The 16,177-nt window shown below is 47.6% G+C and overlaps 1 protein-coding gene across 2 annotated transcripts in view; it reads left to right on the top strand.

The window, feature by feature from the left end:
* Positions 1–16,177, top strand: part of LOC126175521 (uncharacterized aarF domain-containing protein kinase 2-like) — a 121,680-nt gene that overhangs the window by 28,491 nt on the left and 77,012 nt on the right. For both annotated transcript variants that reach the window (XM_049922348.1, XM_049922347.1), the window contains exon 3: positions 9,945–10,002. In XM_049922348.1, the coding sequence (XP_049778305.1) occupies positions 9,945–10,002 (58 nt within the window). The remainder of the gene's footprint in view (positions 1–9,944; positions 10,003–16,177) is intronic.

Genomic DNA, 16,177 nt, shown 5'->3' with positions numbered 1-16,177 from the left:
TTTCTGTCACTACCACAGCGTCACTCTTCTGGGCGCCCTAGCAGATGGGCTATGAATAAGGCTGACTGGGACTTGTTCTCCTCCACTGCCGCTATTGAGCCTCTCTCTAGTGATGACATTGATGCGGTGGTTCAATCGGTCACCACCGGCATCGTTACTGCCGCCGAATCTGCCATTCCCCGTTCTTCTGGGTCCCCTCGGCGGAAGGCTGTGCCTTGGTGGTCGCCTGAGATCGCTGAAGCGATTAAAGATCGCCGGCGGGCGCTCCAGCGTCACAAGCGACATCCCTCCTTAGACCACCTTATCGCCTTCAAACGGCTGCGTGCGCGGGCCCGCCTCCTTATCCGCCAAGGCAAGAAGGAGTGCTGGGAGCGGTATGTGTCCACCATTGGCCTCCATGTCACTCCTTCGCAGGTCTGGGCCAAGATTCGACGCGTCTACGGCTATCGGACCCCTGCCAGCGTCCCTGCGCTCTCACTGAATGGAGCAGTTTGTACTGACTCCGACGTCATTGCAAACCGCTTAGCAGAGCATTTTGCTATGAGTTCCACTTCTGCGAATTACCCCCAGGCCTTCCGCTCCATTAAAGAGCGGATGGAACGTCGGAGCCTTTCTTTTCGCACCGACGCTTCTGAACCCTACAACGCTCCATTCAGTGAGTGGGAATTTCAGAGTGCCCTTGCCGCTTGCCCTGATACCGCTCCCGGGCCAGATCGCATCCACTGTCAGATGCTGAAACACCTTTCAGTGGACTGCAAGCGACGCCTCCTCGACCTTTACAACCGTCTCTGGGTCGAGGGCGAGTTTCCGTCGCAATGGCGGGAAAGTATTGTCATCCCCATTTTGAAACCTGGAAAGAACCCTCTGGAGGTGGACAGCTACCGTCCCATTAGTCTCACCAACGTTCTTTGCAAGTTGCTTGAACGGATGGTGAGCCGGCGCTTAAATTGGGTACTGGAGTCTCGGGGCCTTCTGGCTCCGTCTCAGGGTGGGTTCCGGAAAGGCCGCTCCGCCGCCGACAATCTGGTGAGCCTGGAGTCGGCCATCCGTACTGCCTTTGCCCGCCGTCAGCACCTGGTCGCTGTCTTTTTCGACATGCGGAAGGCGTACGATACGACATGGCGTCATCACATCCTTTCTACGCTTCATGGATGGGGTCTTCGGGGCCCTCTGCCGATCTTTATCCGCAATTTCCTGTCGTATCGTACCTTCCGCGTGCAAGTCGCAGCCTCCTATAGTTCCACCCACGTCCAGGAGAACGGTGTGCCACAGGGTTCTGTTTTAAGTGTCTGCCTGTTTTTAATAGCCATTAACGGGCTCGCTGCGGCCGTGGGAAATTCTGTCTCTGCTTCCCTGTATGCTGACGACTTCTGCCTTTATTACAGCTCTACTGGCATTGCAGCTGTTGAACGTCAGCTACAGGGCGCTATCCGTAAGGCGCAGTCTTGGGCTGTAGAGCATGGGTTTCAGTTTTCGGCAGCCAAGACCCGCGTTATGCATTTCTGCCGGCGCCGAACAGTCCATCCTGAGCCGCGGCTTTATCTTGGCGACGAACTCCTTGCTGTGGTGGAAACCCACAGGTTTTTGGGGGTGGTTTTCGATGCCCGGTTGACTTGGCTGCCTCATATCCGGCAGCTTAAACAGACGTGTTGGCGGCATCTAAGCGCTCTGAGATGCTTGAGCCACACCCACTGGGGCGCCGACCGCTCTACCCTGTTGCGGCTCTACCAGGCGTTAATCCAGTCTCGCCTGGATTATGGGTGCCTAGCTTATGGCTCAGCATCCCCATCTGCGTTGCGGGTGCTGGACCCAATTCTCCACAGCGGGATACGCCTTGCCACTGGTGCTTTCCGCACCAGCCCTGTGGACAGTGTACTAGTGGAGGCAGGTGTACCTCCACTGCGGTTCCGGCGCCAACGTTTGCTGGCCGCTTATGCGGCCCATGTTCTAAGCTTGCCCGGGCATCCAAATTATCGTGTCCTGTTCCCGCAGTCAGTCGTCCATCTGCCAGACCGTCGGCCCCGGTCGGGTTGTCCGATCGCCGTACGCGTCAAGGAGCTTCTCTGTGGGCTTGGGTTTTTCCCTGTTCCACCTCCTTTCCGGGCGCCTCTGCGTACACCCCCGTGGTGTGTTCCTCGCCCTTGCCTTCGGCTCGACTTGACACAGGGCTCGAAGGACTCGGTCCCTCCAGAGGCCTTCCGCTGCCGCTTTTATTCCATCCTGGCCACGTATCAGGGCTCTGGAATTGTTTACACCGACGGTTCGATGGTTGCTGGTCGTGTCGGGTATGCGCTAACTCTAGGGGACCATTCCGAACAACGGTCCTTGGCGGCTGGCTGCAGCGTTTACACTGCTGAGCTAGTCGCCATCTTTAGAGCCCTAGAGTATATCCGCTCCTGCTCAGGTGAGTCCTTCGTTATCTGTAGCGATTCCCTGAGCGGTTTACGAGCTCTCGACCAGTGTTTTCCTCGTTCTCGTCTGGTGATGGCTATCCATGAGTCCCTGCATACTCTTGCGCGTTGCGGCCGCACTGTGGTCTTTGTGTGGACCCCCGATCATGTCGGTATCACGGGCAATGAACATGTTGACCGCCTGGCGAAAGAGGCCACGAGTAAACCATCTCTGGATGTTGGCCTCCCAGAGGCTGATTTGCGGGCGGTCCTCCGCCGAAAAGTTTTTGCGCTTTGGGACGCTGCATGGCGCGATCGGATTACACCCAATAAACTCCGTGCCATTAAGGAGACGACGACTGTGTGGCGGTCCTCCATGCGAGCCAACCGCAGGGACTCAGTCGTCCTTTGTCGGCTCCGTATTGGCCACTCCCGGCTAACACACAGTTATTTACTGCGCCGGGAGGACCCTCCTGTATGTCGCTGCGGGGCGGCTTTGACGGTGGCACACATTCTGTTGGCCTGCCCCCTTTTAGCTGTGGTCAGGCAGACATTTGCGCTGCCTGATACGCTCCCTGCCGTTTTATCCGATGACCCTGTTATGGCTGCCTTAGTTTTACGTTTTATTAGGGCAGGGAGTTTTTATTCTTTCATCTGAGTGTTTGTTTTATTTTATTGTTTTGTTTTGATTCTGGCCTTTGGCCTATGATTTTAAACTGATCTTTTAATGTGTTTCTAAGTGGTTGGCTTTTCCTTTTTTATTTCTATGGTCGGCCAACCACTGTCACACTCTGTGTGGTTTTAGTTCGTTTTGTCTTGTCCTTGTCTCCGTTTCTCTTGTTCTGTATCGTCTGTGATCTATTCTGTTCCTCGTTTTTATTCTCTGTGGATGTTCTTTGTCTTTGGAAAAAGGGACCGATGACCGTAGCAGTCTGGTCCCTTTCATCCCCCAAACCAACCAACCAACGTCCGTACGTATTTCACAAAGCCGGCGGCCGCAAAGAGCCTTGACCACCCCTGGAATCCATTTAGGGCGAGATCCATACCCTCGTGCCCACACGTCGGCGCCCACCGAGCATTTTCCCGCACTAGGGGACACAGCACAAGGCCTGACAGGGTGAAGCAGGTGCAGTAGAGTGCGCGGTTGGTGGCCATGCAAGAGTTCAGCAGGGCTGCGATCACCCAGAGGTGTGAAGCGATAAGAACTCAGAAATTGCAGCAGAGCGTCATCTGTGGAAAAAATCACTAAAGAATTTTTTTCATCTGGCTTTTGAAGGTGCGGACAAGGCGCTCGACCTCCCCATTCGATTGCGGATGGAAGGGCGGTGCCTTAACATGATGAATCCCTTGTCCAGTACAAAAATCATGGAAGGCCTGCGAATAGAACTGAGGGCCACTGTCCGTGATGATCGTGGATGGAAGACCTTCTAGCGCAAAGATTTTGGACAAAGCCATCGTCGTCGCCGCAGTGGTGGGCGACGGACATTGAACAACAAACGGAAACTTCGAGAAGGCGTAAATCAACAGTAGCCAATAAGTACCGAGGAAGGGGCCGGCAAAGTCAGCGTGCACCCGTTGCCATGGCAGCGCCGGATCAGGCCACGGAGAGGGCATTGTACGAGGTGCTGCCAGTTGAACACACTGACCACACACAGCAACCATGTGGGCGATGTCCGAATCAATACCGGGCCAATAAACGTGCCTGCGGGCCAGGGACTTAGACCGAGAAGTCCCCCAATGGCCTTCATGCAACAGTTAGAGAACATCTTTGCGAAGAGATGCCCCCGGCCCTTGGTCCTGTCCGGCCAACCCCGTTGAACAAAACCGATCACCTGTCGCAGGACCGGGTCCCGCACAGTAGCCGACACAACCTGCGAACCTGTAAGTTGAAAACCCTGGACCGCACGACGTTCTTCCTCATCAATGTGGAAACAGAGTAGTTCATGACGATCGAAAACCAGGTCGGGGCCCATCGGCAATCGCGACAATGCGTCAGCGTTGGCGTGCTGGGCCGTGGGGCGATAGTGAATCTCATAGTGAAAACGAGACAAGTATAAGGCGCAACGTTGCAGGTGGGGAGCTGCCTTATCCGGAAGCGACGCCGATGGGCTGAACAGAGAGACCAGCGGCTTGTGGTCGGTGATGAGGTGAAACTTAGAACCATACAAAAAAATGCTGAACTTTTCTAGAGCATAAATGATAGCGAGCACCTCCTTTTCGATTTTAGAGTAACGCCGTTGCGCATCGTTGAGGGTCTTGGAAGCATAGGCGATGGGTCATTCTGACCCATCCTCATACCGATGGGCGAGAACAGCCCCTGGGCCATACTGTGACGCGTCAGTCGCCAGAACCAAGTGCTGACTCGGACTGAATGTGGCAAGACAAGGCGCCGACTGCAAATGAGCCTTCAGGTGGACAAAAGCCTGCTCACACTCGTCGGACCAACAGAAAGGGACGTTTTTGCGTAACAGCTGATGCAGAGGATGAGCTACCGCCGCCGTGGATGGAATGAATTTGTGATATTAAGCGATCTTGCCTAGAAACGCCTGAAGTTCTTTGACCGTAGACGGCCGGGGTAGAGCGTTAATGGCCGCAACGTGCTGACGTAGAGGACGTATACCCTCACGGGACAAGTGGAAACCAAGATACACAATGGAGGGTTGGAAGAACTGTGACTTGTCCAGGTTGCACTTCAACCCAGCCAAATGCAAAACTCGAAACAGTGAACACAAATTGTGAAGGTGCTCGTCAGTGGAGGCCCCCGTGACAACAATGTCATCCAGATAGTTTATGCAGCCGGGAATGGAAGCCGTGAGCTGTTCCAAAAACCGCTGAAAAATGGCCGGTGCGCTAGCGATGCCGAATGGTAACCGCTGGTACTGATACAACCCACAAGGAGTGTTGATGACGAGAAATTCCTTGGAAGAAGCATCCAACGGCAACTGATGGTACGCCTCCAATAAGTCAAGTTTGGAAAACAACTGGCCCCCAGCGAGCTTGGTAAATAACTCCTCAGGACGGGGGAGAGGATAAGTGTCAAAGAGGCTCTGAGCGTTGACGGTGGCTTTAAAATCACCACACAATCGCAGACTCCCGTTTGGTTTAGAAACCACCACGATTGGCGATGCCCATTCACTGGAGGTAACAGGAAGGAGAATCCCTGAAGCTGTTAACCTGTCTATCTCAGCCTTGACAGGTGCACATAATGACACCGGAAAAGGGCATGCCCGGAAAAACTTAGGGCGAGCTGTAGGTTTAAGAGTAATGTGGGCTTCAAAATCCTTGGCACGACACAGACCAGCAGAGAACACGGACGAAAATTCAGAACACAATCCATCCAGCTGTTGATACGGAATATCCTCAGATATGAGGTGCACATCATCATCAATGGAGAACCTGAACAACTGGAAAGCATAAAACCGAACAGGTTTTCAGTGCCCGCATGATCCACCACATAAAACGTGAGGGGCCTAACAACAGACTTGTAGGCAGTGGAAGCATCAAACTGACCAATGATAGGAATTTTCTGTTTATTACAAGTTCTCAGATTTCGCGTAACTGGAGACAAGGGAGGGGAGCCCAACTCCAAATACGTGCGAGAATTAATGAGAGTTACTGCAGAGCCAGTGTCCACTTGCATGCGAATGTCTTTATCCAGAACACGAACAGTAACAAACAACTTATTTGTTTGAGAAAGCACACGGTTAACATCCATGTCCGATGCCTCATCCTCGTCGACAGGAACTTTAGGGGACTGACACACGGAAGCAATGTAGCCTTTTTTCCTACATGAATTACACGTGGCCCAACATTTTGGACACGGGGCCCTGTCATGCTGTACGAAACAACGTGGACGTGAAGGAAGTGCGGAACGAACCTGCTTCTGTGGTTGCTGTTGTCGCTGCGAGTGTTGCGGCCCAACACGACGTTGTTTACGAGAGTGAACCGCCGCCACATCTTCGTTCTCCTGTGAAACAGGCAAATTGTCCATGTCGAAAGTTGACTGTACAGCGCCTACATCACACCACGCATCTATTTGCGCGCCAGCAGCGTGTGACACTTCAAAGGATTGAGCGATGCTTAGAACTTCCGACAACGACGGGTTTGGCAGTTGTAGGGCACGTTGCCGAATTTCTTTATCAGGGGCAAGCCATAGAATAGCATCCCTAACCACTGAATCAGCATAAGACCCATGATGAGTGTCCGTGACGAACTGACATTTCCTACTCAGACCGTGTAGTTCCGCCGCCCAAGCCCGGTAAGATTGATTGGGCTGTTTACGACACTGGTAGAACGCCACGCGGGCGGCAATGACGTGGGTGTTTTTGCAGTAATAGTTAGACAATAAGTCACACATTTCTTGGAAGGACAGGGAGGCAGGTTCCCGCAGAGGGGCTAACTGAGATAGCAGCTGATAGATCCGTGGGGAAATCCAAGATAGAAATAACGACTTACACATAGGAGCGTCGACAACGGCGAAAGCCAAGAAGTGTTGCCGCAAACGCTTCTCATAATCCTCCCAGTCTTCAGCGGCCTCGTCGTAAGGAGGGAATGGAGGCGGAGAAGGGGAAGACAGATGATGAGTAAGCGACGTCGACAACGCCTGAATAGCAGCTGTGAGCTGTGTTTGTTGTGCCTGAATAGCAGCTGTCAGCTGTGTTTGTTGTTCAATGAGCACGTGCATAAGCTGTTCCATGTCTGCCCCGTCACGAACACACAAATCCACAACGCAGTGAAATTATCCGACCTTGTCGCCAAAAGTGTTATAACCTTTAATCACCAATAGTTGCATGTATATTCAAACACACTCACTTAAAAACTTCACTGCTAGAATGAAGTGCATGGTCAGCCATCATGCCTGTTGGACAGTGATAGTGACGTCAAACACATCACCTGGACATGATCTGATGAAGCCTTCAGAAATCACCCCTACATGTTTTTTCATCATGGATGCTCCCAGCATCCATGTTAATTTTGGTCGTCAATTTTGTAGTTTAATGTGGCTCATCATCATGGTCATCTAATCTAAATTTTCGTATGTCTATTACCTCCACAGCATCATGTTGGAAATAACCATTGGGTCTTTCTGCACCTGCCAATGGGGGGTGCGCATCTGCAAAATATACGTCTTTGCTGCTGAGCAGTATCTGTGTTGCCAATTTGCATGTGCAGTACCACCACATTGTAGCATATAAAGTCACTTTTGACACTTTTTTGTTAACTTCTTGGCTCGCTCCAAGGGTGGCTGCAAGATACATGGGCAGAATATCAGTGGGATAGTTGGAATATGCATGCTTGCATGCTGAACTCAGTGATGATCTTGATTATTTATCTGTATGCTGACTTCATTTCAGTTTGTTATCTGGTGGCACCCAAAGAACATTTAATGTATGACTATTAAGATCATTTTATGGTATAAACAGGGAGATAAGGAAGGATGAAAAAAAAAAAAAAAAAGAAAGAAACGAAGAATAGCAGTTCTGATAGAGATGAATCAGATAAGGTCATGGCCATATATGAGGCATGTTCATAAAGTAAGTGTATTGTGACCATAACGGACTGTGGTTTTTTGTTCTTTGACAGTTGACAACACAGAGTGGTAGAGGGGGATCACTTGATCGAGTGAGCATCGCAGGAACATGTCAGTGAGTAAACTCACATTGTGGTGTCCAGTTGCATGGAAGATGTCAGTAAGAAATCCCAGGTACAAGTCACGTGCTGTGGTCTGCTTCCTACTCATGGAATGAATAACATTGACTGAAATTTTTTCATGAATGGAAACGATTAACGGAAAAGGTGTTATGAACAACATGGATGTGTTTAAGTGGCGTAGGGAGACAGAACAAATGTTGATAACGAATAGAGCAGTGGAAGACCTTCCATTTTGACTATGAGATGGTGCAAAAAATTGAGGAAGCTGTTCATGAAGACTGACAGTCAACAGTGGATGAAATTTCTGCAATGTTTTCACACTTCTGAACTCTCGTATACAAGACACTCACAAGAATGCTGGGATACTGGAAACTGAGCAAGATGGGTCCCAAAACTACTGACAGAGCAGCACAAGAAAAACTGGGTGAGTAGCACCCTCAATAATATTGCGAGACTCTAAAAAACTCAAAAGAAGCTTTCAGAAACAAAAGAAGGGTGATGTTGATAAGAGGAGTGTGCTTGTAGCTCGTCCTCACACAGCCTTAGGCACTCTTGGACTCATTTGGTTGGGATGTTTTGAACTACCCCTACATTCCTCTGACTTGACGTCTTCATATTGTAATCTTTTCTCCTTCCTGAAGGCACACATGAGTGGAATTAAATTTTCAACCAACGACCAGGTGTAGAAAGAGTTTCTGAAGTGGGGAAAGGAGCTGGTGGGGTAGTTCTGTGAGGAGGGCATAAAGAAGCTTGTGCCATGGTTCATCACATGCATTGAACTGCGTGGCAATTATGTGGAAAAATAGTCAACAAATGTTTTGAAAAATATTCTGTATTTTGTTCAAATACACCTTTTCTAAAAAAGAATAAAAAATAAAAAAATAAAAATTCTGAATGTGCCTCGCATAATTCTACATCTACATCTACATGATTACTCTGCAATTCACATTTAAGTGCTTGACAGAGGGTTCATCGAAACACAATCATACTATCTCCCTACCATTCCACTCCCGAACAGCGCGCGGGAAAAACCAACACCTAAACCTTTCTGTTCGAGCTCTGATTTCTCTTATTTTATTTTGATGATCATTCCTACCTATGTAGGTTGGGCTCAACAAAATATTTTTGCATTCGGAAGAGAAAGTTGGTGACTGAAATTTCGTAAATAGATCTCACCGCAACGAAAAAACGTCTTTGCTTTAATGACTTCCATCCCAACTTGCGTATCATATCTGCCACACTCTCTCCCCTATTATGTGATAATACAAAACGAGCTGCCCTTCTTTGCGCCCTTTCAATGTCCTCCGTCAATCCCACCTGGTGAGGATCCCACACCGCGCAGCAATATTCTAACAGAGGACGAATGAGTGTAGTGTAAGCTGTCTCTTTAGTGGACTTGTTGCATCTTCTAAGTGTCCTGCCAATGAAACGCAACCTTTGGCTCACCTTCCCCACAGTATTATCTATGTGGTCTTTCCAACTGAAGTTGTTCGTAATTTTTACACCCAGGTACTTAGTTGAATTGACAGCCTTGAGAATTGTACTATTTATCAAGTAATCGAATTCCAACGGATTTCTTTTGGGACTCATGTGGATCACCACACACTTTTCGTTATTTAGCGTCAACTGCCACCTGCCACACCATACAGCAATCTTTTCTAAATCGCTTTGCAACTGATACTGGTCTTCGGATCACCTTACTAGACGGTAAATTACAGCATCATCTGCGAACAACCTAAGAGAACTGCTCAGATTGTCACCCAGGTGTGTGTGTGTGTGTGTGTGTGTTTGTTTGTTTGGGGAAGGGGGTACTTAGCAGATGTTTAACTGGAATATAAACCACCATTTTTCTTTTGATAATTATCACTGATTTTGATAACTGTTCCTGTATTTTGATTTCAGGTGTACAAAGCTTACGTAAGGCAAAATCTCATTCACAGCAGCCAGATGCAGGATGGAGGTAATAGGTTAAATTTTGTAATATGTTAGTTGTAGTCTGATAAGGGAAAGAACGTTTACTGTCTTGGTGTAATTTCCTTCATACCTGCGCCTATTCTTCACATTAAGTAGCAATCTATCCTTTTTATAACATTGTTTTTTTATTCTGGATAAGCTTATTATGTTATTTAATTCATTATCACGTTGAACCAACTGAGATGGCAGAGCAGTGGAATACTAGCATCTTAAGTGGGCAGAGATAATGTCAAATGAATGTGTGGTCATTGGGTTTAATTTTCCCAAAGTTACCTTTCATCATAGTTGGTAAATGCTGCTATGCTTTCCCAGTAATACAGTGTTCTACTGGTCTGCATTTTTTGAATTATCACTTCAGTTGTACCAGTTGGTAGGTCACTGAAATTTCCCTGGTTCTTGAAATCTGACACCATATGTTTTTCTTATCTCCCCTTATCATCCTCACTTCCTTAATCTTTTCTTATTTTCAGAGTTGGTTATTCAACATGTACTCGCATTTCTATTTGTTGTCTTCATTTATTTCACTGTCAGAAATGTTCTAGCTTTCCTCACAGTTTCCAACTGAATTTTTAACCTAACTGTAAACCTCCATGGCTTTAGTCAAAGCTTGAGCATTGTATGAGATGATGAATCCTGGATCCATTGTGGGATTCCATAGAGAGCCTCAGATATTCCTGTAGGATAATAGTTATGCGTGGCACAGTGGGGACCAGCTTCTGTAATGTTAGAGAAGCTAAAATTTGTTTGTGGCCTTCATGGATTTATCATATTTGTGTAATAGGAATCCAGATATTAAGCACACTTTGTGCTTCTGGCCTTTTTGATTTTGAACTTGCGCATCATGCGGCCTTCCGTTGTGTTTCAGCTCTGAGTAGCTGACCTTGTGAAGTACTGCTAAAGATTTAATGAACTGAGGGACGAATGTATTGCTTTTGGAAACAAATACTCTCCTGGAAATTGAAATAAGAACACCGTGAATTCATTGTCCCAGGAAGGGGAAACTTTATTGACACATTCCTGGGGTCAGATACATCACATGATCACACTGACAGAACCACAGGCACATAGACACAGGCAACAGAGCATGCACAATGTCGGCACTAGTACAGTGTATATCCACCTTTCGCAGCAATGCAGGCTGCTATTCTCCCATGGAGACGATCGTAGAGATGCTGGATGTAGTCCTGTGGAACGGCTTGCCATGCCATTTCCACCTGGCGCCTCAGTTGGACCAGCGTTCGTGCTGGACGTGCAGACCGCGTGAGACGACGCTTCATCCAGTCCCAAACATGCTCAATGGGGGACAGATCCGGAGATCTTGCTGGCCAGGGTAGTTGACTTACACCTTCTAGAGCACGTTGGGTGGCACGGGATACATGCGGACGTGCATTGTCCTGTTGGAACAGCAAGTTCCCTTGCCGGTCTAGGAATGGTAGAACGATGGATTCGATGACGGTTTGGATGTACCGTGCACTATTCAGTGTCCCCTCGACGATCACCAGTGGTGTACGGCCAGTGTAGGAGATCGCTCCCCACACCATGATGCCGGGTGTTGGCCCTGTGTGCCTCGGTTGTATGCAGTCCTGATTGTGGCGCTCACCTGCACGGCACCAAACACGCATACGACCATCATTGGCACCAAGGCAGAAGCGACTCTCATCGCTGAAGACGACACGTCTCCATTCGTCCCTCCATTCACGCCTGTCGCGACACCACTGGAGGCAGGCTGCACGATGTTGGAGCGTGAGCTGAAGACGGCCTAACGGTGTGCGGGACCGTAGCCCAGCTTCATGGAGACGGTTGCGAATGGTCCTCGCCAATACCCCAGGAACAACAGTGTCCCTAATTTGCTGGGAAGTGGCGGTGCGGTCCCCTACGGCACTGCGTAGGATCCTACGGTCTTGGCGTGCATCCGTGCGTCGCTGCGGTCCGGTCCCAGGTTGACGGGCACATGCACCTTCCGCCGACCACTGGCGACAACATCGATGTACTGTGGAGACCTCACGCCCCACGTGGTGAGCAATTTGGCGGTACGTCCACCCGGCCTCCCGCATGCCCACTATACGCCCTCGCTCGAAGTCCGTCAGCTGCACATACGGTTCACGTCTACGCTGTTGCGGCATGCTACCAGTGTTAAAGACTGCGATGGAGCTCCGTATGCCACGGCAAACTGGCTGACACTGACGGCGGCGGTCCACAAATGCTGCGCAGCTAGCGCCATTCGACGGCCAACACCGCGGTTGCTGGTGTGTCCGCTGTGCCGTGCGTGTGATCATTGCTTGTACAGCCCTCTCGCAGTGTCCGGAGCAAGTATGGTGGGTCTGACACACCGGTGTCAATGTGTTCTTTTTTCCATTTCCAGGAGTGTATTTATTGTCGTTCTAATGACATCACTCACTTCTGAAAGAAGGTAATAACTTTTTATCATGAATAAGTGACACATTGGTATATTCAAACTCTACTAACATAGCTTCTTCACTGTCATAATTGCCAACCTGAACTAAGTCTGTTGAATTCATCTTCAGTGTTATAAAGATCCTGGATGATGAAAATATTGTTTTTGGTTTTATGTAAAATAGAGTGGTACTTTTAAGTTTTACTATTGGATTTTTTATTTTGGAGACTCGAATTTATGCTTTAATTACAAGTGCACCAACTGGACATAAATTGAGTTATACCAATATTTTTCTTGTTTTATTCTATGAATTTTATATGAATTTTACTTTAGATTGTGGCAAGGATTGTCCAGTTTCAGGCATCTTCTCTAGGAACTGTTCACTTTAAAACTATGTAACTTGAAGTGTATTTGTCCAATGTTACTGAAACTTTAATGGATTATAGGCATATACATTGATAGTTGAAATCTCAAGTTACAGAATTTTTCAGTCATCCAAAAGAAATTTGTATGATTTTTCTAAAGTAACTTTTTCACAGCCCAGGATAAACATATAACAGAAAGTGTGGGTATGCCTCTTTTGTGGTTGTAGAAGCTGCAACCTCTTTGACCATACAGTGTAATATGGATTTCATAAAGAATAATATTGAAGAGTGGTTGTGTGCATGGTGAACTGTGCGATTAGCAATGGGCTTGGAAATGAAATCATGTGATACATTTCACAATTGGGTGTAAGAGTTGCAGATTGGAAGGAACACCACATTATTTTTACTTTCAGACCTTTATTCTGTTTTGTCATATAAAAAATCCGTTTCCCATCACCTTTTCTTATGAGGGCTTTAGACCTCCAATGGCACATTAAAAATGGTTTGTACCAATTTAGAAATGTTGTACTGTACAATTTTTACAAGAGCTATTTACATAATTTGCTCATTTTTAAAGTAATTGTATCTACCAGTATTCTACTTCTGCAAAATCACAGTTTCCCCTGAAGCAGCTACTCTTATTCATGTTGATTATGACTGGCTCAACATGAAGGACATTTACGTTTGGCTCAACCTGAATGACATTTTCAGACAGTTCATATTTCTCCCAGTAGCTGTCTTCAATTTTCCCGGCATGTTTAATACACTTTTTCCAGAGTTCTGGAGTTATAGCATGTAAGGCTTCTCAGCATCAAATTTTAAGTGCATCCTTACTTCTACAATTTTCTAAAGTGTTAGCTGTATTTGTTCCTGCTACTTATCCCTTTCATAAGGCCATATGGTCTCTATTGGATTAAGCTCAGTATGAGCCACTGGCTATCAAACAATATTTACTTCTTGTTGAAGTTGTTTCTTGTTCCAGTTTCTTTGTTGGTGTTTGAAAATAAGGCCTATCTGGGAGTATCAGCCCTGCCTTAGTCAATTTACTAAAATCATCAACTTCAGGTGGTAGTGAAATATCGTTTGATGCTACCCAAGGTATGATTTCACCTTTCAGCCTCGACATGCTTGAGTTTTTAGTTGAAGAATCGACCATCATATGATATTGTGCTTGATCTATAACAACAGCTGACCTTTAAGGCAATAAACTGAGGACTTTCTTGAACCATTCGTCACAATTGGCCAATTTCATTTTGTTGTGGTAATCTCTGGTTCCTTTCCTCCAAATAAAAACAAAGTTCTGTGCCATCAAGAAATCCTCTTCATTTCTGATGTGGAAAATTATGATCTATTTTCCAGCTCCCAAGGTGTCTGTAACCCTCCACGGCATTCGTAAATTTGCTGAATGTATGCTCAGTATTGATTATAGTTGTCAAAGCTATTTTCTGAAGAATCAACCATGTTTTCTTGCCACGCATCCTCCATTGTCCAATTCTGCCCGCACCAGGTCTCATCTGCAAAAAAGATCTTGTGCCCTTTGTTTGTAGCTCTCTCATTTTCCGAAAGGAGGTATTTTGGGATACAGCATCTGTCACAGACTCCATTAGCATTGGTTTTCTGTTAAGTTTTTGGAAACAGAGTCTTAAGCTTTTAACTGCTTTCAAAAGTGTAGAGAATGAAATTGTTTGGTCCTGCCCACTCATCATGTATAGGGTGCCTAAAAGATGCTGTGTTCCTGGAATGCTATACAAAAGTTCAAGCAAATAAACATTAGTAGTTTTATTTCAATAAAGCAGATTGATAATACTTAACTTTAATGTACAAAGGTGTCACAACCGGTGGGCAACATAATGCTTAAATCCGAGTCCTTGCTGCACACAATGTTCAAACAATCAATGCATATGGATCACTACAATGTGATATCGTAGCGCTCTCTGCTAGGCCGTGCTAATACTCTGTGAATCTGTCCACTAATGTCCGTATACTGAGCTGATCTGAGTTGGTGAGGCTGGCAGGAGCGGCATTTATATTCACTTTGGCTTGAGGGCGGTCCTGTCATGTTGAGGTGCTATTCCGCGCACTGTTGGCCAACATCGTTTCACTGCCTTCTCAAGTCTTGCATTCTTCATCTTTGTTCCGGCATTTGTGGTTATGCCAGAACATTCCTCCCCCCAAAGCACCGGACCGTCGTCGTGTAGGGAGTGCAACCATGGCGGGAGGGGGGGGGGGGGGGAAGGAGATGGGGGCAGGAGTGTGGGCGCATTGTTGGGCTGGAAGCTGTGGCTGCAGGAGACATCAAACTTCAGGCCATACTACACCATATGGCCTGCGCTTCGGCGGAAATGTCCCCCGGAAAACAACCAGAAGGGTACACGTCCACCTCCTGCTGCCTGCCATGAACCAGATGAAGAAGGTGGTGACTGCTGAGATGTGGGTGGGTCCAGCTCCCATCGGTAGGACGAGAGGAGACGCAGGAGGTTCCACCTACGTCTCCATGGGGTCATCCCACGGTGTCGCGATGACACACTCTGCTGGCTGCCGTGGGTGCAAGCCATGGGGACCTGAAAGAAGATACATACAAGCACCAAGCCGATGGATGATCTCGCCTTGTGCCTACTGTCTCCTGTCACTAAAAATCGAGTAAAAGACAATATCATGTGGTGGGAAGCAATACTTGCAGACTTCGTTCAGTGTCGGATGGTGAGGAGGTTGGAGCAGGTGGAGCAACGTCCGATGGCAACGGCCGTGAAGCAATTGCACCGGCGATCATCCATCTCATGGGTGCAAACGATATGAGGCGAGAAACAGTTGCAATGCTTGATCCCTGGTTTGTGTGGAGCGATGTTTGGCCATCTGCTGCTTGAAGGTTCTGACAAAAAGTTCTGCTTCGTCATTTGACTCTGGATCGAACAGTGCACTAGCTAGATGCTGTATGCCATTGCGTTCACAGAATGTTTCAAATTCGTTCAACGTGAACTGAGGGCTGTTGTCTGACACTTTTAGTTCAGGTAAACCTTCTAGCCAGATGATTGATGACAACACCTAAATTGTGCTGCGTGATGTCGAGTTCATTGGCACAGCAAAAGGAAACTTGCTGTACGAGTCAACCATAATCAACCAATGAGTATTCCAAAAAGGGCCCACAAAGTCTATGTGCACATGTTGCCATGGTGATTGTGACGAAGGCCAAGCAGAGAATTTTTGCGGCAGATTGGACTGATTTTCTGCACATGCGTGACATTGTGATGTCATCTGTTCTATTTGGGTGTCCATACCCTGCCAGGTACAGTGTTGACGTGCTAACTGTTTCATACAAACAGTCCCCCCACCACCATGTCCTGTAAAGCTTTAGGGATCAACACACTTGACTGTCCATTGTCATTTTGAACAAGAATCACACC

Source organism: Schistocerca cancellata, chromosome 3 (genome assembly GCF_023864275.1).
Source record: "Schistocerca cancellata isolate TAMUIC-IGC-003103 chromosome 3, iqSchCanc2.1, whole genome shotgun sequence".
Taxonomy (NCBI): domain Eukaryota; kingdom Metazoa; phylum Arthropoda; class Insecta; order Orthoptera; family Acrididae; genus Schistocerca; species Schistocerca cancellata.
This window is presented reverse-complemented; position numbering and strand designations above follow the sequence as displayed.